A 27993-nucleotide genomic window follows, 5' to 3' on the forward strand; every position below is an offset into this window, starting at 1 on the left:
TTTGTCTTTACATCTTATGTTATTGGGCATGTTGTTGTCTAAATTTCTCCAACTTAATATTTTGTTTACCACTGTGTGTCTTCTTTCCATTGGTTTTACGCAACCATTCTACATGTTTGGTCTCCATTTTTGTGATTTCGAGCACTGTTCTTGTGGTCATTGGTTGCCAGTACAAGACGGTCCTAGCACTGGTTTAAGTGCAAATCATTTCTATGTGTCGATAACACTACATTTGGAGCGGAGAACTGAATTATGATGAAAACCATAAGAAAGCTGCTCATAAGAAAGTTATTAAACCAAAAGCTCAAAGTGGTGAAGTTTAAATCACCCCTTCGACATTTTACTGCCGCAATTGTGAGTTGGTTGACCGTTGTAGAATATCTGTTTTACAGAGGACGACGGTTATGTTCTAATCGTCGTAACCACAATCCTGTTCTCCTTTTCCCCGAATGTTACCTGCAGAAGTAGCCTTATCATCGAGTGTGTACTTACATGAGCAACACGACGGGTGTCAAATGTGTAGCAGGATCTGATAACCCTTCCGGGCACCCGAGATCACATCCCCCTCACCCGGTTCATTAATTCAATCGATTTAATTCTGAAATCATATATATTATTACTACATATAAAATTAGCTGAAGCATAGATTACCTTGGCCGTATTTGGCATAACTTTTTGGAATTTTGGATCCTCAATGCTCTTCAACTTTGTACTTGTTTGGCTTTATAAATATTTTGATATGAGCGTCACTGATGAGTCTTATTTAGACGAAACGCGCGTCTGGCGTGCTAAATTATAATCCTGGTACCTTTGATAACTGTTTACACCACTGGGTCGATGCCACTGCTGGTGGACGTTTCGTCCCCGAGGGTATCACCAGCCCAGTAGTCAACACTTCGGTGTTGACATGAATATCAATAATGAGGTCATTTTTGTAAATTTCCTGTTTACAAATTTTGAATTTTCCAAAAAACTAAGGATTTTCTTATCCAAGGCATAGATTACCTTGGCCGTATTTGGCATAACTTTTTGGAATTTTGGATCCTCAATGCTCTTCAACTTTGTACTTGTTTGGCTTTATAAATATTTTGATATGAGCGTCACTGATGAGTCTTATTGAGACGAAACGCGCGTCTAGCGTACTAAATTATAATCCTGGTACCTTTGATAACTGGTTGCAACACATTGAATATGAAGCAGAATTCCGTTAAAGAAAAGATATGTAATAGATGGAGGTTCGAATACATTCAAATATTTATAAATATGAAGAAAAAAATGTTTATACTGATTTTCTTTACATTTTGACGCTTTATGCCAATGTGTTCCAGGAAAAATATAATATGTGTAAAGATCTTCACATAGTTAACGCCAAACCAGGATTTAGGTACAATACATGAACGATTTGTTGGCTAAGTTATGTATAATGAATAATTGATCCAATTCCATGAATTAATCATATATTAATGCACTTCCGATGAAAAATCCTATCAAAGAACGGAATCAGAGTAAATGATAAAAATGTTTACAACAAAACAAATAATAAGTTTATTCAATGTATATTGTATACATAGAATAATTAATTAGAATATCCTGGTAGAGTTACCTTAAACATTATCATAATTTGAATAAGAATATTTATCATATACTTAGTTAATTTGATAGGGTCCCCATAACAAAATTTCAACGATAAGAAAATTTAGCGATATATATTACAATACACATTCATGAATTTTGATAAAGTTCATGTCAAGCCATACCACAAATTAGCCTATGAAACACACAAGACATTTCTCTCGATTGTTTAATTATTGGAATAGTTAGGAATGCGACAGGTGATCAACAATAGTTGCGTGTTGTAACAACACAACGTAGGAAGTGTTCGAGGAGAAGATTTTGTTGTAATGATAGCGACATTGAACGAATTATGTGGATCAATACCTAGTGAAATAGATCATTTAAAGCTTCCCTGGTTACGACAATCTTATTCACGTTTGCGCTTTAACTGTTGATATTTTCCAACATGTGGGATCGTATATGATATTGAATATTGAATTGGGCTTAACAAGCTGAAACAATACAGGTATGTCTTTAATATACTGTTATAGATTAATCGTATTTTATCTCATTATATGCCAAAATATTAATATTTACCCCCTTTTGAAGTACCCTCAGGTAAAATCATTGATATGACACCTTTATTGAATGATATGTATAGATATAGTTGTGACAACACAGTAATTTGTCACCCAAAGAATTGATTTAAACTAGTCTACTATATAACTTTTTAACTTTTGTCAATCCATTTAATGCTTTATTGTCCGAAATATAAATGCTAAAATGTTGGTTCTTTTCTTATTTACGTTTAGTTACTTTCGTGTCACTGTAAATCAATTTTATCTCTTTTTAAACAAGAAAACGTAGACCTGTACCTAATTATATCAACGTATATTAAGTCCTAGCGTAGAATATTTTTCTTCTTCGATTTTTACATTTTGATAATCCCAGTAGATAAGACCCTGTTTGCACGAATTTTGTGTTTTACCAGAGTATCTATCGTACAGTTATGAACAATTTAGAAATACAAAATAAATAGATTGCGGTCTCTCTCAAGTTTTTTAATTATTTCGATTTTGATAATATTGTTTCTAAACCAAAATGAAGATATCTTACATGGAGGAAAGAAAATGTAGCATGTTCTAAAATTTTCTATAACTATATTAAAAAGTTATGTGCATGTTTCATCTAGCGATTCGATTATTTGGGCGTTATAGTTGTATCTATATTTAAACACGCTGCATGTCAGGTTAGTAAATAATCTTTGATAATAATCCTTTTATGAAATGTAAATCATTATCAGAAACGAGCCTAACATCTCAAATCACTACTTGCTGTGGTTTTTTTTTACCATCTGATAATGTTCATGCATTCTATACTTAAATTTTGTTTCTTGAAAAGTTACGATATTACTCCAGGATATCATCAGGGTTGCGTTCAATATCATAGCGGCTACGTAGATTTTTGTCTACTGAACGAGTAGCTAGCCTAGCTGCTATCAATATCTTTGTAGCAGCTAGACTAGCTACACGTTTAATAGACAACAATCTACGTAGCCCTGTGTAGCCGCTACGATATTGAACGCATCCCAGCATTAAACATAGTTCCGTTTTTCAATCTTTGTAGTGTCCAGGCTCGAGAGGGTTTTGTTGGTATATCACAATTCGCCGTCGTTGACAAATGGTATATTTGGTGTCAATATTTGTAACGATATAATTCTGCCTAACGTTAATTCTTATTTATTTTGATTTCCTCAAATAGCACACCTCGAGAAAGAAAAAAAGAGTTGTTTTTAACCCTTGGATAGAGAAATATCATAAATAATCAAGGAGGGTATACTAGTATAACCTCATTGGAAGAACTAAATAATGCGTTTTCATATCGACAAAAGCGACTATATGTGCTAATAGTTTTTTTAACTGAAGTGACGTTTCGTTAAGATTTATGTTAGAAACTTTACAGGATGTACAAATTTAATTCATTCAAAGTTATAACAGTATTTTTATTGCTTTCAATTTCTTTTTTACGATGTAATCAAATTCCAAAATTTAAATATATCAGCTATGTTTAATTGAGCATAAAGTTAATTTTAGATTGAAACTATTTGAATTTAAATGTAATGTATATAAATGTGAAATCTTCTTTTTCATTCGTATTAGTAAATTTAATGGTTTTGTACTTACTATATATAGGAATGATATTTAGCAGACGCTATTACAAAACATTTCCAATTTTTGAAGAAAAAAAATTCACCGATAGAATAGTATTTTCATAAATCATGAAAACAGACTATAGCAATACAGTAAGATTTTTTAAAATTTTATGCCATTCGCTGAAATGACTCATTAATGTTTCCCTTTAAGAAGTACCTCTGACAGCCCAACCGCCATCAAAATCAGATGTCATCGTTACTAGAAATAAGAATATAAAAAGACCATAAAGTGTTTTGTAAATGTTCGAAACTTTTGATATATTTATGATTTCTGTAGATTCTATCTAAGTTGCCCGTAACTGAAAATGCAGGCTATTTGAGTATTGTACCATACATCTATGATTGTACACAATCAAGCTATATTGCTTCTATGCTAATGAATTTCCTAACATACCAGCCTATATTTATTTTGTAAGTACTACGGTACTGGCATGATTGTGATGAGCAAATTTTGGTTACTAGTACTTAGAATATAGAGATATGTCCAATTTCCCCAGCATTTATCTTTGAATTCGCCAGAGCCATTTTCTTTAATTGTTTTGTTGTAAATAAGCCGTCAGTTTTCTCGTTTGAATTGTTTCACATTTTTCATGTCGTTGTCTTGTATAGCTGACTACATGGTATGGGTTTTGTCATTGTTGAAGACCTACGGTGGCCTATGATAGCTTTCTTTTAGATAGTTGCCTCATTATTATGGCAATCATACCACATATCCTCATTTGTTTGAAAACTAGTTTTTAATTTCTCGGAACCGCCTATATTTGCGAATCTTCCCAGAAAATCCGTCCAAGGCTTTTTAACAAATAACAATTCTTTTGGATTTTGAAGAGCAGATCAATTATCGATATATTTTCAAACAATGATGTAATGTTTGAATTGTATATTGATAAAACGGTTTGTTGTGATCCATTCATTTCAAGCTAATATTGGCTTAAATTTGGAATAAACATGTCGTTCAATGATTTATTGTTCGGATCTTTAAATGAATGTGGAATTGTTACGAAAGTCTTCGGTTAAAGTTTTGTAGTCAGTGATTTTTTTCATTACAAATTGTTAATTAAGTTGGTACTTCGGTACTGACATAACTGTGATGGTGCATTTTAATTATAGCGATATGGCCAAATTACCCCCATTTATCTTTGAATTCATTAGGGCCTATTTTCGAAACGTTTATGTTTTTTACACAGCTCAATGTATTTATTAAAGTGAATTATAACGTTCTAGCCAAAGTATTGCTTACTTGCAAACATATGACATGAATATACAGTCCTAAAAATTGTCCAAAACCTCAATTTTTGCAAGCACCTATATAAAATCAGAATAGGAAGAACTTTTTTAACCAAAAGCTCAACAACTGTTTTCAATTTGTCTTTCGGAAACAAATTGTTTACGTTTGGTAAGAGACTTGCTACGATGTAAAAATTTGTGAAAAACATGTAGAACAACAACATACAGCACTTAATTACATTTTGATTTTATACAAATATTTGATATTGTTTTAAAATATTTGCACGTAATAATGTGATGAGCTGTTTCTTTCACTGAACATACATGATGAGAATATTTCTGCTGTTACATATTCAGAGTAACTTTTCAGTCTTCAAACATGTAACAGTCAAAAGAAGAAGAAGCAACAAAAACCAAATGATGTTCATATTTTCATGAGACCAATATTAAGTTTAGGAAAAAGTCACTGTGAAACTTAATTTGATTTTAATCTCGATCAGTCTTTAAAATGCATCAATATTAAGTTAAGAGTTCTTGGTCCTTATTTTTCAAAATTAATTCAATATGCAAAAAACTTAATAAAGCAAAGCAACAATCGAAAATAAATTGGATAAAACCAAGAAAAATATTTGGTCCTTATTCAACAAATGAATTTAATATGTAAAAACTAAATCAAGCAAATCAATAATAAAAAACTGGATATAAACCATAACAAGTTCTTGGTTCTAACATTACATATGATTTTGATATGTAAAAAAAAATTAACAAAGAAAATTAACAATATAAAAACAAACACCAACACAAAGCTGATATTTAGTAATTAGAATTCAGTTAATATTTGAGTTCCTGGAATATATCATGAAAGACCAAGACCCGACGTCTTTTTACATAGTGTAAAACGAGTTACTTGGCACTATTAACAGCATATTTGTAGAAAATTAATCAACACTTAATTTTATGAAATTTTGTGGGGAAAAAAACTTGTTTGAATCCAATTGAATATTTATACTTGAAATAAGTATAGATGCATTCGGTTACTAGTATAGTATTTTTTAGGTACAGATGATTATCATTTAAATTGAAAATGCTGTATTCGTAAGGGACATTGGAATGACCTCCGTGACTTTGTGATTTTCTTGTATTTACATACACTCTATATATCTTACCAAAATATAAGAAACTTAATTAAAATTGTATTATTGTAAGTTTAATCTCGTTAAGATATGTAATAACAATTCAAAGGTACTATCTACATATGAGTACAAGGCAGACATACACTAAACAATTACCATTATTCGATGTGATCGCATTGGAATTAGGACTACGGTTCCTTTGATAATCATGACTTTAAAATCAATTGAAAACAGCCGAATAAGAAGTTCTCATACTTTATTTGATCTTTGGTTTGCTGTCAATGAAAAAAATACAAAAGGATAAATCTTTTGTTAACAGTGGTTTACCATGGGACATTGAACTCAAAACCTCCCAGAATGAACAAAAAGCTGACTCATATTCAATGCCACAAGGTTAATTTTGGTACACCAGATTAAATCTTGTTTTAATACCTTTAATTAATATGCATAAACATGGACACACAAAGAGTCAAAAATTATCTTGTTTTTGAAAATAGCCATAGACTTTACTTTACATTGATAGGTTATATCTACAAGGTAATGAAGTACAGAATTAAATTTTATACAAACTTCTATTTTGATGATCAATATATTTACTAAAGGTGTTTTGATCAAACATTTATTATGTTTCATCATATTGTTCCATTGGTATTAAATTCTTTCATTACAGAATTTAATCTAGATTCCTAAAAGGAAACCGATTCGCCCGGGCGATGACTCGTGGCAATTTTTTTTTTATATAAAGAACTGATGCTATCAAGTAATAAATATTAATTTTGAATTATAGTAATTTCTGTACTGCATGCATTACAGAAAAACTACAGGAAACCTTATAAGCCATAAATTCAATTACTGAATCATGAAGGTTCTAATTTAAACAACTTGTTGTTCTTATAATTTTTATTCAATTGATAATTTTTTATGCAGTTTTTATTACTTGTACTTAATTTTCTCATATTTTCAACTCATTTTTTTTTAAACATGTCAGAAAAGTGCTCTTAATCTTGAGTTTAACCAGTAACTTTATGGGGTTTTATTATGTAACAAGCTGCACTCGAGAAGTAAATTTTCGGTCTTTATAACCATTCATTCCTTTCGAGTGAAAGTAATATTAATAAATCAAAGTTTTCACAGATATAAATTTGCCATATTAAACATTGAATAAGTACTTTCTTTAATTTATACTTCAATAAATATTAAAATATTCCGTCATAAATATTACAGTAGGTTATCTTCAATTGAACTCTTTATTTGATACTAACTTATATCTGTGCACATCATAATATAGGCCCCCTAAATGTGTCTGCTATCTTACTGCTGTTTTTGTGGTGTGTAATTTTATCTTAGATCGTCTCCTTTTGAGAACTATAATGATAGTATCATGTATTATCTATACTGTAAAATGGTAGTAGGCGAACAGATTTTATCAGGGGTTTCTGGAATATGCCTTGATGGCACATGCATATACTAAACCGTTTGATATATGACTATTTTATGAAATTTAAAGTCAGTTAAGTTTTACCCAGATAATTTCGGAAATCACTAACTCAATCAAAATAAAAAATAGACTGTGGTATACATTCTTTTTTAAATTGGAAAAGAATATACCCATAGTAAGTTAAATAAGAAAAGGAGACGTAGTATGATTTCCAATGATACAACTGTCCATTAAAGATCAAAGGACAAATTTGAGAACAATTACAGGTCAAATCAAGACCTTTATTAGTGAAGAAAAACAAACTGTATTGTTAGCTTAAAGGCCTAAGGATGATAAAATGTCTAAATTTCAAAAGAGAAAACTAACGGTCGATTTATACTTCAAGAATTGTTTATAGAAATATCCGTTTAGAGCATTTTGGAGTTTTGAGCGTCAAATGTTTAGGGAAAGCCCTTTAAGGCGTGTAAACTGCAGTGAAATTTATTCAAGTAATATATTGTATATCTTAAGCTTTGTTAACTTTCCATCAACCTAAGAACCCTTAAAGCTTGTAAAAACTTGGGCTATTTTTTTTTTACTTTATATCTTATTGAAATATGAAGATTACAAGTTTATTTGTGTAAGCCATTTAAGTAAGAATTTCATATAAATCACATATCTATTCGATAGTTATCGTTTTTAGTAAATCCATACATTTGATAAATTACAAGGAATATAATGTTGTCCATAATTACCCAGTAACCATTTGATTTGATTGACAAACCATTACGCTCTGTGTACATTTTCTCTTTCAAAGTAAACAAAAGTTTGTCACAAAACAAGTAATTTTAGATGTATCATATAAATTTTTCGATGGTTTGTAAACACTTTTCAGTACCCTTTCAAAAACTTGATCAAACACATATTTGTCATTAAACATAGGTTTCCGTGCTCTTTTTCAGTTTTCAAAAGGTCTTTGTAAAACATATATTAAAGAGAATTTTTCGTTGCTTAATTACAATTCAAATACTTGATTGTGCATTCTACTTTATCATCTATTTGTTCAATGATACTTGTTAAAATCGGTTTTAAATTTACTGTGAAATGGAAGTTTTGGCCCAAGTAATGTTTATTTACTGTAAAATGTATAGGATAGGGGTAATTCACACAATACTTCTGGTTCAGTGTTGATTTTTTATTTCGGGTTTTGTAATGAAACGCATGATATTAAAGTTTGTATATCTTTATTTATTTTCGAGTTTGATTACATGACATTTAATTTCGTAGGGATATTGGATAACACTTTAAGATGTCAAGTTCATTCACCATTGTCATACAAGAGCTAATACTTGTCAGTTGCAGGCCTTCTTGATGTAATTGGGAACGCTCAAAGAGTCAATTAGTGCATTGTTGTATTACGTCGCACCGAAAACGGTTCATTTATATTTTATCAATTTCTGTTCTAACAACACTGATCAACGAATTTTTGTTTTACCAGTTGTGAGCAAAACGACAGGTGCTTTGTAAGAATCAAGAACCGCTAACCATTCCATAGCACCTGAACCCCTGTTTTGATGGCCTGTTTGTGTTTTTCAATCTTCATTTTTTGTAAACTGTTGTTAGGTAATAATTAAAGCAGTATAACTCATAATTTTCATAATCTTTTGGGAAACCAAAAGCATGTTAAGAATACCACTGATTTTGGAAACATACTATTTGTTAAAATTGAGAATGGAAATGGGGAATGTGTGAAAGAGACAACAACCCGACCACAGAACAGACAGCAGCAGAAGGTCACCAACAGGTCTTCAATGCAGCGAGAAATTCCCGCACCCGGAGGCGTCCTTCAGCTGGCCCCTAAACAAATTTATATACTAGTTCAGTGAAAATGAACGCCATACTTAAGGGCATACGATACAGTTTTGATCCCGTATTTACAGTTTAATGAAAATTTCTATATAGGCTAATTTTTGCCTGATTAAATCAAACATGTAATAAAAAATATACCTTCATGTGCTACTTTTTGAGTTAAATGAGGTCGAAATTTTGTATATTTGCTAAAAATTCGGATTTCTGGCCGCATTTTCCCTTTCGAAAGAAATCCATAACTTTTTGTTTTAAAAGATAAACACAAATTGTTTTTTGTTAAATAATTTGTAATTTCTGTATTTTATAAGTATCCTAAAAATTTATGTCTTTTTTACTCAAAAATAAGTCATATTTATCAAATTGTCATGAATTGAGAAAAAAAACGTAATTTTTTGCCGTATATTTATCAAAATTAAAAAAAATTGCACTATTTACAGTTTTATAAAATTTGGTCCACATAATCTCCCTGCAAAATGAAACAAAATGTCTTTTAAAAAAAGAGGGGTCCATGAAATCGTTTTCAAGTAAAATCAGTATGAATGATAAAAATCAGTCGAAAACTGCATCTTTTCCCGATTAGTCACCGTTTGACGTCGCGAAAATAACATTTTACGTTAGCAACGTCATTACTTAACTCCAAATTGTTGTACATTTATAACTGCTAGTTACATATCTAATGTTGCAGTGATGATACAGATATATGTACGCCTAGAAGCGAATTCGAATGCGTGTACTGACTGAAAATGAACAACATTGGTATTATTTTCAATAAACAAGATTTCTGTAAAATACTCTAAACTGAAAATAAAATCTGAATTTTGTCAGTGTTGACAATTTACATTTTTGGAAAATTTTGCAATATGTCTAGAACAGTCAAAAGTTTGTAAACAATCGTTATACGGGAAGTATTATGAGTAAATATCACCGATCCGACTTGCCCGATACAGTTGATATCGGTGACATTGACACCTATATATCTACCAACTGATCCCTGAATGTTTACTGCACGACTCATAATAGTCTGGCAATCGTAAACTAGACATCAACCTAACAATAAACAAAAAGCAAACGTAAATACTCCAAGAGGTCAACATTTAATATTTAACGATAAGAAGTGACCATACATACTAATAAGCAGTATATACTGACCTCACTGTGTCAGTTAAACACAAGTGGTAAAATTGAAAAATCAATGATTAATATTGATGTTTGCCGATTAACTTAATATCACCAGCTTAGTGGAATGAAAATAAATTGATGTTATCGACAGTTTGTCAAAAGTGATTATAAGTGATAGTCCATATTAGAAGTTTTATCTTGATTCTATAATTTGTAACCTTTGTTGTTCTCGACTTTTATACAAAACATCCACCAGAATAGTGTACAAAACATCCATCAGAATAGTGTATTTCTATGAATGCATTGATTAAGTTATCTCTAAGTGGAACCATGGAAGTATTATAACATTTTATTTTCATGGTGGAACAAAAGAATCCTGATATTCAAATTGTTCGTTAAATTGCTGCTCATTGTTAAAATTGTACTTAAATGACTGATGTTCCTTTTACTTCCTCGCCGTTGACGAACATGTGATCTTTTGAGGAATTTCTTTCAGGGGCAATCATACCACAACTTCTTTTCTATATTTTTAATATGTCATGATCAAACTGAGTACATAATTCAGATGCGAGAGCGTCATGCACTAAAGGCAAAGTAAGATAACTGCAGTAGATCGTCTCTCCATCGATCGTCAGCATTAAACCCTTGCCATGTAGTTATTAGTTTGAATGCTCCTTTTGTATCTTTCGTCCTTCTTTTTTCCTTTTTGAATTAGCCTTGTAGTTCGGTATTTTTGTTAAAAAAAAAACATTTTTGTTAAAAAAGCCGATCAATTTCAGATGAAATATCTTGGTACCAAAAAAAAAATGCGTGGAAACGGTTGGAATTGAATCACGAATAGGCGCGTCAGCATAAAGTATAAATAATTGCAGGTCAACATTGAGTATAACTGGTCTTGCTGTATGACTATAAAAATCATATTTCCAACAATTGTGTAATATTCTTGATGTAGTATCTCTGAGATTTAAATTTCATTCAAAAAAGTTCTTCGGGTTTTGGTGCTACCCATACAATATGAAATTGATTGCCACACAACTTTGTAACATGAAAAAAAGGTCAATCAGATTGGAGCTTTAAAATGACGTAAATTGAAAACTTCAAAAGATTAATCGTTAATCTGACGTGGAAATTTAAGAAAGATCATGAAATCAAATTTGCTTTTTGATATAGCCTGTACAATATACACGATTTTTATAAATGATAGTCTCCCGGTGCTTTACCTTATCTGGGTAAAACTAGTTTTTAAAAGAAAGGTAACTGATTTCCTATACATGAGAAGTCTTACTTGCAGAATTGAGTACCTATTCCAAAACACAATTCTTGCAAAACAGCACTTATGAAAAGCAACTAAAGAGGCAATGATAAGATTATCAATACTTAGACAGATAGCTTATATTAAGGATGAAGATTCAGAATAGCAATAGAAGCGCCCTTATATGACAGATAGCTTATATTAAGGTTGAAGATTCAGAATAGCAATAGGAGCGCCCTTATACTTTCGATGAAAGGCCTATTCCAAGCTTATCTTGAAAACGGTGTCTAATGTACTTAGAAATCCACCCGTCCAATCTTGTCATGTAACAATAAACAATTAATATGGATCTAAGACAAAGGAAAATCACAAAAATAGCAGTAGTACTCGGTTATGCAGTTCCCAAAATTTAAAAATGAATTTCGCGAATAATTCCGACTATTGTTACTCGATTTGATTTTCCGTAACCTTTTATAAAAACAAATGTAGACAATTTACCAAATGTATACTAGGACACTTATATTATAATGCTATTAGCCAAAAGGACTTGAATAGCCTGTGAATCAAATAAGCAGTCAGACGGAAGACATTTGAGATTTAGCCAATAAAACACGTGTTTCTTTTTATATTGACATACATTACTTCTTGATATTTAAGAAATTGACGGTAATTCCTACATAAACATATAAAAAAAATTGACATGTTTTATTTTTAAGTTCAGCTTTTGAAAGTCTTTAAATACAAATAGGAAATGCCATTAAATATACCAATTATAGACGGAAAGAAAGTCAATAAATCTTTGACTGCATGGCAGTGTTCATTTAGTTTTCAATTTTGGGCGAAAATGGTTGCATTCAGTTTATAATCTCTATTTTAATAACAGATATTTCCATGTCAAAACATGATTTTGTTAATTCGATTTCTATAGAAATAGACGTTAATTTATCATTTCTAATTTCACAACACAGACGTGCAATGGTACCATATTCACATACATGTAATATCGTTCTAAATTAAAGTAAGTGCGGTTAATTAAAATGCACTTAATTCTATTAATCAAATGATGCATGATCTGGCTAATATCATTAAGACATTTGTCATTTTACAATCCATTTAGAAAATTAAATCATTTGAATAAGCTATTGTAAATCTTTTAAACCCTCTACTAATCTCCAATTTAATCATATGTCCATATCAGGCATACAGTATCAAGGTCGGGATACCCGATACGTACCGTTGTTATAAATTCGTTAACTTTTTCTGTCTTGTATGCTTTTATCGTTGAGGAGATACTTTGAAGGCTATTGTTTCGTATCAAAAGAAAAACATAAAGGAGTTGTATTTAATAATATCATATTTAATATTGGAAAGATTTCTAATAATTGAAAAGTAGGAAAAGTATACCTTGCCAATTTGTGTATTGTTGATTCCGATCGTAGTGTCAAAGGAGACGTCATCAACTCTTCGGGTAAGTCATGTTCATTTAAAACGCTCAGTCTAGTTTAATATATAATTTTTGTTATCAGATATGATCAACCAAGTATTCAAAATTACATTTACATTTTAAATAGGTAAATGCATTATGCATTTCCGATGTACTTTAAAACTATATTTTATTATAAGAATACATGGTTTTATGATTTAAACATTTTGTTTTCATTTCATGACTACCTCATTCGCTTAAATGGACATCTTCCAACTGCCAATTATTTGAAATATGTTACATGTATAATTGAACTATACAACACAGCATAATATAAAAACCAGCAAGAAAATTCACACGAAATATAAATTATAAAGATTAGCAAAGTAAATTCTCATATAACTCATTGGTATTAAAATAATCCGTTATTGGACTTTAAAATAACAATTAAATCCAATTCACTTTTCCGAGCCTTTTTGGCATGAAGCAAATGTAATACAATAAGAATTAATTTTATAATCTATACCCACGATATCACCTTGTTAAGTCACATTTTTATGAGATTGTATGGTGCATTGCTGAAGAGGTGTTGAACTTTTAAGTTTATACTATTAACTGGTAATTTCCAGCTAGTGAATTTGTGCCAAAGCTAAATTTTGAAATTAAGTCTTTCGTGTTCGTTTCTGCTGTAAACTGCCACGATGCTATTTTGAACACGTGGAGGTTTAGCTTAAATTATAGAACACTTGCATGATGTTTATCGCCAAGATTTATAGAATACTTGTGTGCAGAGTATAGCCAACGAAGCTATTCGGAACACTTGTTTGTAGTGTTAAACTAAGAAACATTTTGGAACACTTAGCTGCAGTGCATCACCAAGATAACCCATGACTGATTTAGAACCGGTTCTCCCTTTTAATGGTTTTAACTCACAAATGGTATGTTTTCTATATTCTCAAACATTATACATTGTTGGCAATGAAAGCAATTTGAAAACAAATCTTTTTAAAATTGTAACATTTATCTCTTCATTTATTGAATTATTTTTAGATTTTCAACTTTTTTGGCCCCGAACAATCACGTAGAGACATTGATTGAGAAATCCGCATATGATAGAGTAAAATTGGTACAGTTAATGTTATTGGTATACCACTACCTACTCTGTGTTTTATAGCGAATACGTGTGTAATGGAAACGAAACAGCAATTGTATCATATACCAATTACATGAGATAATCAATTCTTTAAACGTGGTTAAATAATTTACTTATTGGGTTGTTCGTACTTCTCCAAAAGGTTCGATTCCCCAAATATATATCATATATATTGACAGACGTGATAAATCATTCTTGTAAATATTTAAGTTTCACATGATCGTATATAACTTGGCAATAAATTGTCTAGTTACTGCTACTCTATTACCAGTTTATGGTTATAATAAAGTATTAAAGTGATAAAAAGGATATTGTTTGAAAATACATATTAAGAATGTTTTCCCTAAGCAAGTAAGTATTATATTAAATTCCAATGTTGCATCATGGTCTAGATCTTATCTCAGTATGTTACTTTCAATAGGATTATTCGTAATGATGAACATTTATTGTCAAATAACTAATATATTTATGTAATATTTGAATTGAGTCTTGGTTATTGTCGATTTTAAGTTATTTAATATTTGTTTTTTTTTTGCGAAAACGTGTCTTTTAGATGAGACTTTTAATACTATGTTATAGCTATACTGATCTAAGTCAGGAACATGTTATGTAAATGGTCAAAAGCTGTGATATTTTAACATTTGAGAACTAATATGCTGTCGTAATCATGCAAATAACCATAGTAAACTATAATTGGGTTGTTTAGTCAATAATCGTCCTGCATTGAATATATATAGCTGACTATGCGATATGGACTTTGCTCATTGTTGAAGGCCGTACGGTGACCTATAGTTGTTAATTTCTATGTCATTTGGTCTCTTGTGGAGAGTTGTCTCATTGGCAATCATACCAAATCTTCTTTTTTAAGTGCATTTGCTTTATTTTTATTAATTTATACATTTGACAACATTATCATTTTATTAAATATACTCAGTGTTGACAGTGTTCTGCTATAAACACCTCAAGGTGTAAAAAGATGCCCAAAGTGTCCAGTACATATTTACTACCGTACTTTCTATAAAGTTCAATATTTACACAATTTTGATTTAAAGTCAAGATTATAATAGACACTGTCCATTAGACATTTTCATGTATATTTAAACTCCCATGGAACTACTGTTTGTGTTCTCTCACACACTACTGTTTTAATGGTATTTGAGACATCGTGCATTAATTCATGCTATTAGTGGAGGAGTTGTTAGTTTAAGAAGTTTTTAAATTTAAATACTTATAACGGAAGATATGTATTTCCATTGTAGTTATATTGACACAAAATAAACGTCATTAAAATACACTTTTCTTAAAAGGTGTCACATGATTGTATGTATGTCGGAGTAAAAAAAAGTTGAATTCTATTGTAATATATGAATTTTGATTGTTATTCCCTCTCTCCACATATAGGTAAGGTATGCTTTTATCTTTTGTTTTGTTTTCCTGCTTCTATTATGATAATGAAATGACAAATATATAGGTAAGCTTCGTAGATATGTTGACCTTTTTTTAATTCATTTTTTTTAAGTCGGGAATTTAAGATATAAATATTTTATAAAAAGATATTCAATATATGTGTTTTGTCGTAATGCATCTATTTCTTTGTCATGAAACAAATGTTTAAACCACGTAAGAAATTAAAATATTCAAGTTGAGACTACTTCAATACGTAACCGATCAAGCAAACGAAAACAAATTACATTTTTACCTATTTAACATGCTAAGTAATTATAAAAATGTTTATCTCATTTAAACCTATCGTTGTGTATACCTAAAACGTAACGATAGTTTATATGTCTAAACCAAACATAGAGATATATAACCACGGGAAACATTTCATTAAAGACGGTAAGACATACAAGAGATACGTTTTTTCATGTCTTGTTTATAACAGAATAAGGGACGACATCAAAAGATCGATGTAGGATAAAAAAAACTTAAATCGAATAGTTTGGGGGTGGGGGGTCAACATTGCTGCAAGTTTTGTTAATCTAAAATCGATTTTACATATATCCATATAGTTAAATCAATTTTTCCCAAATAAGGTTAAGAAGGGGGTAGGGGGTCAGCGAAAAAACTATGTGAATTAAGTTTTTTTTTATCCTACATTGAACTTTTGATGTCGTCCCCAAGATGTTATATAACGATATTTGTGTTCCCTTTATTTCGAATATGATATGTACAATACACTTCGACATTAGGATAAAATTATCGGAATAGATTCTTGCTAGGTCTGTAAGTTAAAAATTGAATTAAAATTGGAAGTTGCTTTAATTAAATTTTTTTTTTAACGAAATTATAAATGAAACAAAATCTATCTGATTCACATCATATTTTAGTTACTCTAGAATCAATTGATATACAGAACGGACCATATGCAGTTTCTCCATTGAAACCTAGCTAACTTGAAACCTAGCAATGTGTTTGCAGTTCACGTTAATGTCATGCTTGTCTATACTCTGTTGCCTTTGGATGCATAACTAATGATAATATAATAATGGGTTGATTAAAATCTTCAATTTTACGTCAATTTCAAAACCAATTATGGTCGTTACCATGGAACACAGACAAATATAAGACCTGGACAATAAATGTTATTGGTTTCTTCCTGTAAAACCTATTAATTACAATTGGATAATATTGTTCATTGGAATGACATTTTGAACCTGAGACTACCATCACTACTGAGTTAAAGTAGTCTCAGTTTGAACATACCTTAAATATGCGATGATCAGAGAGCAACTTCCAAGCAATGTTGACGGCTCTCCTGACATTCCCGAAGCCCTGAGTTTATGAGCTTGGAAGTTGGATCAGACAGATCTGTTCCACCGAGGGAATTTTTACAGGGTTTTTGAGGGATATTTTGATTCGTTGTTTGTTATGCATATAAGACATAAGTTTCTATTTTAATGTGTAAACAGTATTTTATGAAAAATACTTTACAACACCTGTTGGGTGAAACTGATAAACCATTAACGAACCTTTTATCCTATATTTTGAAAGGATTCTTGTATGCATTTTGGGTTCAAATGGCTTTAAGTAACATACACACATTGAATATGAATACATTATTAAATCCAATTAAAGGGCCCTTTTAAGATTATAACCATTGTGTTTATAGATTTTATTCAGCAGTCCTATTTTGCAATTGATATATAGCTATACGTGACAACCCCCAAATATTGTTTCCTTCAGTTACACAAAATTTTAAAACTTATATTAAGCCAAAAGTGACACTACAACTAGTATTGTTTAATTGTCATCTCAAAATGGTTGTTTGTTATCAAGAGAATGTGTCACAGAATATAATGAATACATTTTATAAGTTCTTTGCGTCTTTTATGGCGAATTGTACAAATATGACATGCAAAGAAGGATAGTAATATCGTTCAGAAGCAGCTGATCACATTTCTAGTTTACAGTATGTGTTTGAATTCGCGTTTTGGGGTTATTTAAAGTGTTTTAAATACATGCGCTTCTCCACTTCCGTTGATTGTACGTGTGATCTTAAATTGCTATCCTTCATTATGTTGTCTATTTTCAAAATGATTTCCTTTCTAGTTTCCCTTTCGAAATTCTAGGTGTTTGTTTACATCTTCACTCTTATTTAAACCTTCCATCATCTCAAACTAATATTTTCATTAGATCTGACAATCTGTTATTCAGTCAAAGTGAAGTTGCTTTGAGTGTACGTTCCTTTACAAAGGTTTTAATTTAAATTGAATATCCAGGAGACCGCAGTTCTTTTCGTAAAAAAGAACATCTTTATAACAAGAATATATGGTTGTATATTAAACATAAGTTGTTTTTTTTTATTCCAGAATTAGTGGAAGGAGGCATGGAGTGAACAGATAACAAGCTGAAATCCAAACAAGATTATAAAATGAATAGGCGAAAGCCTTCTGTACAAGTGGACAAGCCCATCCCACAAAAAAAGTCGCGGAAGGTTACAATCGTTAGGGAATTGTCACCTTTAATGTCACACGTCGGTTTCCAAGGAGGACGCCATTTACACCCTGATCGACTTCCTACAAAACAACATGACGCAACTGTATCACTTCGCATATTTGATACGAAAGAAGAAACGATAGAAAATGTTCAAAAATATTCAGACTCTCTTAAAAGATTACTCGTATCAGGAATTCATCTGAAAACAGTACCGGAGAGTTTGATAGATCGTCTTACTCATTTAGAGAAGTTAGATTTAAGCAATAACCAATTAGGAGATGGTGCTATTCCAGATGATATGAAAAAACTTGAAAAACTGTCTGATCTAGCCTTAAACAATAATAAGTTGACAAAGGTTCCACCTGCAATTAAACGACTCAAATACCTAGCCAGATTGGATTTAAGTACAAATGGGTTAGACAGTCTAAAAGGTCTTGAAAAGAATAGACGAATGCAAATACTAGTATTAGACAATAACAAAGTATCCAATGTCTTTCCAGATATCAGTCATATGCAAAGGTTAGAGGTTCTAAAATGTAAAGACAATGTGGTCAAAGAGATTGAGTGTGATGTTCGGAACCTCAGGTCGTTGCGAGACCTGGACCTTTCAGGGAATAGTATAGTAGTGCTTCCGTCTGATGTGTTTTTTCTACCCAAACTAGAATATTTAAGTGCTAGTCAAAATAAAATTTCCAAAGTGCCTGTGTTCAATATCAAAGTGAATAACAAACATGAGATCTCTGACATTGATTTGTCTGGTAACAAAATCACAAAATTTCCAGGTCATCTTTTACGAATATGCAAAAGGACAGATCTTAGTAGCAATAAAATAAAAAATCTAAATATCAACTCACTTAAAAATTTAGAACGGGACCCGGATAAAGATCTCATTATTGATGACAATCCTCTTGTTTTCCCGCCAGCAGATATGCAAGATCTACGCTCAATGATGATTTATATGCACGAAGAGAGATTGAAAATGAAAGTGTATCGGGGTGTAAAAGTAGTTGTTTTGGGTTCACACCAAAGCGGCAAGACAAGCCTAATTCAGTCTTTGATAGACCAGCAAGGCGTTTTGTCAGAAGATGTACACGAAGCAGGTGCAGGAATAGAATCGTATGATATGAGTATCGACTACGAACCGGAAGGAGACGAAGAACAAGGAAAATCGCTAAATTTATGTATATGGGACTTCTGTGGTCATGCCTTTTACAGATATCCACACTACCTCTTTTTTGAACAACCATCCATTGCAATTTTAACGTTTGATATGAAGGCGTATTCTTCGGAGGAATTCGACGATTTAATTGCTTCTTGGTTTGACTGGATGATGGCAAAAACAAACAAAATAGTAACAATTTTGGTTGGTACACATGGAGATTTGTTGACTAAAGCACAGCAAAACGACGTCATTGAAGATGTAAAAAAACAATTGGCAGAGTACAAGGACACGAGAGCTAGATCGATAAATGAAAGGATACAAGCTTTCAGAAAACCAGGAATGAAACTCTCAAAAGCTCTTTCTGAACATTTAGTCGTTCTTTCAAAATTGCAATATTCATTTGATCATTTAAGAGTCCCAAACACCATCATAATGACGAGTTCGAAGCAATTTGTCGGATTTGATTTATTGCGACAAGAAATAGAAAAGCTAGCAAGATCTGACAACTTTCCAAACGTCATGCAAGAGATAAAAACGTTCTGGGTAGATGCCGAGGATTACATCGAAGAAAAAGGTGTTACTATGGTACAACCAGTGATGACTTTTGAAGAGTTCCGAAATGAAGTTGATGAAAAATTCGGAATGCGAAGAATGATAAATGCTATGACAGAATATCTGCACGAAAAGGGAAAGGTTCTAAATTTCTCTCAAACACCTTCCTTGAAAGAATATGTATTTGTGAGACCGTTGTGGTTATTCGAATTACTTAGACAAATATATCATCACGATATATCAAATGTGTTATCATACGAGAAGACAAACTCTTTCAAAGCTGTTGGAATGAGCACTAACAGGTTTGAAAGAACAAAAAGTGAGTTGCTCTCTGAAGGAGTAATAGATCGTGAGTTACTCCAAGGAATGATTGGCGATTTAGTTCCAACAGATATGAATGATATATTTGATGACGTTATCAAAATTCTTCTTGAAGGATTTTGTATCGGATACCCAGTTGCCAAGCTTAAAGAAAGTTCTCAGGGCACAGCAAAATATAATCATCATGTTAAGCAAGATGACAAAGGGAAAATGAAAATACAGAAAATTCTCATTCCATGGCTACGCAAAATTGGTGAACCAGAAGATATGAAAGAGAAATGGCAAAGATTGTCAGAAAGAAAGAATATTCGTATTTTATGCAAATTTCCAATTTACTTTCCTCCAGGTTTTTTCGAAACATTATGCATTCGAATTCACCAAAAGAAAACAAGAACAGACTATCCGGACAAAATTAAGAAAATGGATTCTCAGGAAAAAGTTAAGATGAATTTCATGGCGCATTGGGGAGGAGGGATACATGCAAGGAATGATGAACATAAAGTTCATATAAAGATTCATTACGTACCTGGTGGAGATAATGTTGGTACTGATTTATTGTTTGAATTACGAGCAGACATCATTGACATTGATAAGGAGGATGAAGCGGCACCTGGTACAATGTGGAACCTTGTTTATCCTTTATTGTTTGAGTTTGAAGAAACTATAAAGAGTTATGAAGGTAGTCGTAAAGCTTCTATTCTATTTATAATGGTTAATTTGTTCAGGTATAAACTAACAACTACAGACGTATTTTTTGTTTACCATAAGTAAGCTTAAATTGGGCAACTCAGTGTAATTAGAAATGAGTCAATCTTTGTACTCGAAAAAGATGAAGTTTGTTAAGATACGGAATGCTGTGTGAGCTGTGTAACACCTTTAGTATTAAAAAAAAAACAACAATAAATTAATATATATATATATTGTGTCTACTTTTAGGTATTTTGGTAGAAAGGAGAGTTTGTTGCCCTCTTTGTAATAGCCCATCCTTTGTTGGTGAGTGGCAGCAACCTAAACAGTTACAAACAGAACTACAAGACAATCTACAAAGGAAATGTGAAGCATGTAAAGAAATGGTTGAAACAGATTATCTTATACAACCACGTGGACAAAAAACAGGTATTTATCATCTTTTTATTTGTTTATTTGTTTTTGGCATGGTGATTAGTGCAATATTTCATAAATCATTTAAATTGATTGCAAGTTTCCATAGCCTTATCTTTACCAAAAAATGAAACCACTATTTCCGTCTATCATTTTAGTCGAAGCATGTTTAGTATGTCTGATTCATTGTTTGTATTCAGTTTTTTGTTCTTAAAAAAAGTCCAAATCCTATATGAAATCTTTTCCCAACGAAAACATATGTAGAATATGAGATGTCAATAAATGTCAACGTTGTAATATGGTTATATTGGTATTTTCTTGATAGCATTTGGCGATTTAGATTTATACAGTAATAAGTCATGGAGAGCAGAGCAATATTTGGCATGCGATGAAATTATTGACAGGTTATCAGATATGTATGTCAATTTCAAAAATATGTAGATTTTTAATATCTATATGGTAAATGGTACGAATAGACTAGTTAATTTTTACACATCACATGCAAATTAAAATTTCTTTATACACCCTCACACTAAATGTAATCTTCCTTAGTCTTAGTGACTTGATTATTGATATTCCAAATTTTGAATATTTTTAAAATTTAATTGTAACTACCTATGTCCTCTCAACAATATCATGCATTGCCAAGTGTATATTCAATTTAAGAATATATTTAAAATAGTAGATGTTTCTTTTCTTATTTTACCCTCAAAGTTTTGCCTGATGTAATCGTCTTAGTGTAAATCTTATTTTATTTTGTTACTTGTTTTTATCTTTACTTTGTGGCTATGTGATATTTCCCTTTTTTCTATTTTGGTTAAGGGATAAAAAAAAATTCTATGAAGTTGTTATTGCATAATAAAAACGACCAAGATGAAAACCGAATGAAATGTCTTCCTTCGAAATTTGAACGCATAAAGGTGTCTTTTCCATGATATTCCTTGTAAGCATGGACCACACCTCTACTTGTGTCTTAATTTATTTTTGTACAACTGAAAAAATAAAAATATGAAGTTTGGATATGATTGTCAATGAGACAACTCTCTTCCAGAGCCTGAGAACCAATGACATGGAAGTTAACTATCATGTGTCACATTCAACAGTAAGCCAAACTCATACCCATACATGAAAATTAGTTTTTTTACAGTCAATACCCAAAACTGATTATAGTATAAATATTACTTTATTTGCCAAAATGTTAAGGACGCCATAATGATTTGGTTTACCGGTATGGAATGTCTTTGTTGCAGATATATACTATCATACATGCTCCGTCAAAACCACAATCAATTCTTATTTCCTCGTTCATGATATCATACAATGCATCATGTCATAGTATGTATGATTGTCATGAACACAACGGGGGGCATAGGTGGAACAGAAACTGCTTACCCTTTAGATGCACATCAAATCAACTTCATTTTTGCGAGTTCGCATTGCTCGATGCTATCGTTTTGTTTAGTGTTTCGTGGAATGTTGTAATTTGTGATGGTGTTGGGTTCTTCTTTGGTATCTAGATGCATTTTACTCTTTTTCATTTGTTAACAAATTAACTAATAAGGTACATTCGAAAAGTTGTTAGTAAAACATAAAGTTGTGAACTCCAGAGTCGAGGATGGCACTTTGCCGGTACAATACCTGTTTAGTATAATTATGGAAGGAAGAATATTTTACCTTAAAGAAGTTAAACTTAAATAAACAGATGTAAGGGAAATAATTCATATTGTTTATTTTATCGATCCAGCATGTGGTAAATAGACTTTTTTCAATTTCAGTAGAATGAATACTAATTTCAACTGATTATTTTAATTTTGCAGATGACATCAGTAAGCTTGGTATTCTCTTCACGTTGTACTTTCTTTTAGATGTTATACATTCAAAGACACTGAATCTATATTGTTGTTAGAATACACACGTACTTTATATATTCTAATAGAAGGATTGTTAAAGGTGCTCTGCCACCTTTGATTCCATTTAATATTTGTAATTGCGAAAAGAATCAAAACTGAAGCAAAAAAAAAAAAAAAAAAAAATGGAATTCGGTTTATTTTATAAATCTATAGAACGTTTTTAAGCCAAAAATTTCAGGATTTTGAAAGTGTCTTATTTTATAAAATTTACTGTGAATTTTATTTGCATGTATAGAAGTTTTTAGAAATTGATGACCATGTGGATTCAGTGTCTTTACATATATACATATATATGTGTAAATAAGTATCTATCCGTTTCTTTTTTTCTAAAATGACCTTTTTAATTCATTCTCTGAAATATATTATAGTTTGTAACTTCTCTATTATTCTAATTTTGATTTTCATTATACATAGAACTGTCTATCGTTTAGTTTTATATGCTTACTAATATAACCAGAGCTTATGTGACTCTTCACATGTAAACAGACCTATACACATGAAAGCAATTGATCAACTTTAAAAAAAATATAGTTGGTCCATTATACATGTTAAACGATACTGGACGAAATACACCTTGTTTGTATTTTTTGCTCCAAAATAGCTTACAGCTTTGCTTTTTTTAAATGCTTTATGTTGTATGACATTCCAGTTTTTGAGATGATGTCAATGTTGAAAAAGAGGTAAACAACAAAAATAACTCACAAAGACACACACACACACTCATGCATGTTCACGTTTCTTAAATTTCCACATGAGTCTTCGTAACACGTGATTTTCATCATTTGAGAATGATGACCCATCTAACACTTAGTTTGCATTCCATCTTTCGTTGAGTTCGTGTTTGCTTATAATTGCAAGTCGGCAACAGACAGTCTGTATATATAAGTCACTTGGTAATTATTGTTTGATTTGATAACTGATATTTTAGTTGAAAGAGTTTTGATGCAGCTCGAACAGGTAAAACTTATATACGGCTCAGGGATGGTATAAACGGACAAAATGTAGTAACACATAGTTTATATATATAATGTTTTCAGTGGACATCAAATATATAAAGGCAAAATTGAAAGAACTAGAGGCTTTGAAAAGTTTAAAATATAATATTGGGAATGTAACTTGAGGTTTGTGGTATAAAACGGTTGCAGTGGTTTTTGTTTTATTCTTGCTTAATTTTGTGTTTTTAACAACGATTTAAAATCGTATTGTCATTTTATATTTCAATATTTTTTTTCCATGTGAATGTTTTCCTCTCCATTGCCTGTTTCACTTTTATTTATGCCATACTAACACAGTAACACGTGACATTGCATGCCTAATTTATTGATATTCTATATATTTATTTACAGCATGTTTAAAGTTTGAATGACGTAACACATTAAACTGTATTAGCCCAACAGTTTAAGTCAATGTTTCAGAAAATCTTGGCAATGGTTAAAAATATGGCATATATTTTTTTGCTTTTAAAATAAAGTATTGTCAGGATTTCACTGATTAACTTTTGATAAACGTGTTTTAATGTTATATGAGAACCTTTTTTACGAAGTTTGGTTTTGTGAAATTAATTAAAGTGTGTTATGCTAAGAGTAATATTTAATTAAGAAAGTTGAATTGTGAATATCATTTCCTTTCAATAACAAAATGTTATTTTTAATTTGCAAACGTCTCTGTCATTCTTTTAAATATCAACTTACAAACATGGTTTTAGACAGTAGAACTAATGCATTTTAATGTGTTTACTTGAATCAATCACTAACTGAAAAAATGTTTCAATAATAACTACTTTTGTTATGTTATTGTATAGTGTTATGTAATTGTCGTAAACATTATACTTTCCAAAGAAATCATATTGTTTTGAAGATGTTTATGATTAATTCAACAATTTATGATGAAAATAACACTTTATAAATTTCATGCGTCCGAAAATCTTTTTATAGATTTACTGACTCATCGGGAACGATCGTGTCTCTTCATTTGTTACCAGTGGCAGTGATATATAAATACGAAGAAACGTTTTAATAGTGATGTTTTTGTTGGTAAATTACTGCAAAATGCAATAGAGTAACATGAAAAAACCAACAGAAATAAGAACGATCATTCTTATTACAAAAAAGATATAATATCTTAAAAGTATATTTCCGGTCTTCCAATAACTTAAAAAAAACTAATGTATACAAATTAATTTTAACCGTGAATTACTATTTACATATTTCGTTTTATGATTGAAAACGTTTGTGAAATCAGAAGAAGGAAATGTAATTTCAGAATTTTATAGCATAATTTTAGATTTTCAGTAAACAACTTTCGTTTGAAATCAATAAATACTGTCCTGAAACTAATGTTTTATTTAAAAAACACAAAAAAATAAAACAATTTAAAAATATTAAATGCAATTGTTTTTTTTATGATAATCATAAAAATAATCACCCCTATTGCAACCATTATTTTATATGTCTGTTTATCAAATGTTACAGTATATTATTGCTTTGCATTGTACTTTTACATTGACAACAGTGGTAACTGTTTTCACAAGGCTGACTTAAAACTATAAATCTGTTTTTAAAAATCAAAAGTGAGTACCTTATTTACAGATGATGTCTTGAAAGAAATAATCAAACAAAGACAGAAAAGGAGAGCTGCTGTTGCAGACCAGAAGTCTCTAGCTGATCTCATTGACCAAGAAAACAGACAATACACAACACCATCACCCTCTGGACGGCGCAGCCGCGGTGCAATGCTTCCTACACCAGATTTGTCACAACTTCAACTTCTTCAATCAAAATTCGCTTCACCGGAAGCAGATGATGATGAAGAAAACACAGAGGAACCAAGACAAAATGGCTTTCCTATAGAAACAATGCATAACAATATAGATACTCCATCGAATTCTGCTTATCAAGATCTGTCTGACTTGGACGAGGTAGACATTGAACCAGAAGTAAATAATGACGCATGTGACAATGATGACGACATCTCGCCTGGTGCATATGGATACGACGAATATACACAGACAAGCCCACAAACTAATGTATCACGTTAGATTTAAAATATATAGCTGTAGATTTGAACAAATTCTTATGATTAAATCGGGACAAAAGAAAAATCTATTTTTTATCTGATTTTAGTTGAATATGAAATTTCATAAACTCTAATCTGTAAACTATTACATATTTTTTTAGTTATATGTGAACATAAGCTTTGTCATAACAGTAAAATGTGAGTTTAAAGCATTCTAAGATTGTCTATCATAAATTTGAAATCCGATTCTGCTTTGATCAATTTTTATGAATATTTTGCTAAAAAATAATCATAAGACTGATTAAAATAATCACCCGTTTGAAAGGACTACTTACACTGGATTGTCATTACTTGTCATGATACATGTAGTTATGTCTTCTCTTGGCCACTCTTGTGCTTTTTTGTGAAATCACATAGATTTTATATATGTTTCATTTATTTTAGTAGTAGCGAATAAAGAGCAAATTAATAGTGATCCAAATATAAAGATAATTTACTGGAGCCTTTAATCAAATGACCAACTTCACTCACTTTTTTATTATGATACTCAATTTATACCACTTCGTCGTATTATTATCTTTTGAAAGAACGTGCTGTTTTATTACTCGAATGGTTTTAACGCCAAGTAACCAAGATCAATAGCAATGAACTTTCTGTAAATTTTGTAGATCTCCATAGTTGTTGGTTTTAAAATTTAAACAATCTAAAAATAATTGGTTTTGTCTTCGTGACCAGAGGATTTTTATATTCTGATTCATAAAGGGAGGTTGTACTTTCTTTTTATGCTGATTAATATAAGGAAGCTGTACATTCAAGGTATAGGTATAGCAAAACTGTAGCACATTGTTATGTTTGCACTGGTTATTAGTTGTTATCTATGTTATTTATTGAATAATAGAATGTAATTTGATGCAATTAAATTGCTGTATGTTAACAAACAAAAATACATATTAATTGTAGTTTAAATATTACGAGCAAACTATTACAGATGTTAATTTTTGCTCTATTATTTAGATTTTCAATGATTGGATGAAACAAAGTATGATGCATTTATGAATGTATGCATATAGCATTTGATCATGAAACTTGATCACCCTATATCATAAAAGAAATCATTAATTGTATGTATGAGAAAATGTCAGAATCGACTGAATGGTATCAAGACAAAATTGCTTGCCTATTGCCAAAAACGTAGGATATTTATAAGAATTTAGAAAAAGGAATAGATTTAATAGATGTAAAAAATTTGCATAACATGAAAATATATAATCAATCGTTTTATCACATTTGTCATTGACAATTGACTTTTGACTCACTTTTGAGTTCAAGTTAAAAAAAAATGGGGCACATATAATTTTAGTACACACATATCAAGGAAAATGTACTGCACATATTTGAGTTAGAAACGATACATATGAAATACGTTAAGTCTAGGTGTATAACGCGTCATTTCGTCTTTCATTTTATGTGTAAAGTTTGTGCTGATATTTTAATGTTTTGTCTATTTTCATGTTTATAAATTATGGTGATTCGTTACAAAACTATTGTTACAGTCTAGTGGAAGTATTAAAATAATCTGTTACATTGTTTTATTCACTTGTTGCTTGTCTTTTTTCTGGTTTGGAGAGGGGGAA

The 27993-nt window shown here is 30.8% G+C and overlaps 1 protein-coding gene across 14 annotated transcripts; it reads left to right on the forward strand.

The window, feature by feature from the left end:
• The first annotated feature begins 1804 nt into the window (after positions 1–1804).
• Positions 1805–27951, forward strand: LOC143068447 (malignant fibrous histiocytoma-amplified sequence 1 homolog). 14 transcript variants are annotated; one of them, XM_076242536.1, is made up of 5 exons: positions 1805–2080; positions 18172–21015; positions 21270–21449; positions 21760–21850; positions 25933–25999. In XM_076242536.1, the coding sequence occupies exons 2-5, from the start codon at positions 18234–18236 to the stop codon at positions 25934–25936; spliced, it is 3057 nt and encodes a 1018-aa protein (XP_076098651.1). In that variant the 5' UTR covers positions 1805–2080; positions 18172–18233; the 3' UTR covers positions 25937–25999. The 14 variants fall into 14 exon arrangements, with proteins under 14 accessions (XP_076098651.1, XP_076098653.1, XP_076098652.1 ...); XM_076242538.1 differs by lacking the exon at positions 21760–21850 and adding an exon at positions 24273–24301 and having other exon boundaries at positions 1806–2080; positions 25933–26096; XM_076242537.1 differs by lacking the exon at positions 21760–21850 and adding an exon at positions 24382–24465 and having other exon boundaries at positions 1806–2080; positions 25933–26070.
• The last annotated feature ends 42 nt before the right edge of the window (positions 27952–27993 follow it).

Source organism: Mytilus galloprovincialis, chromosome 3 (assembly GCF_965363235.1).
Source record: "Mytilus galloprovincialis chromosome 3, xbMytGall1.hap1.1, whole genome shotgun sequence".
NCBI lineage: Eukaryota > Metazoa > Mollusca > Bivalvia > Mytilida > Mytilidae > Mytilus > Mytilus galloprovincialis.

Coding starts and splice junctions, on each gene's coding strand:
- LOC143068447 (XM_076242526.1), top strand. CDS start 18,234: ATGAATAGGCGAAAGCCTTCTGTACAAGTGGACAAGCCCATCCCACAA. Junction 21,016..21,269: donor TATAAAGAGTTATGAAGGTA/GTCGTAAAGCTT, acceptor GTCTACTTTTAG/GTATTTTGGTAGAAAGGAGA.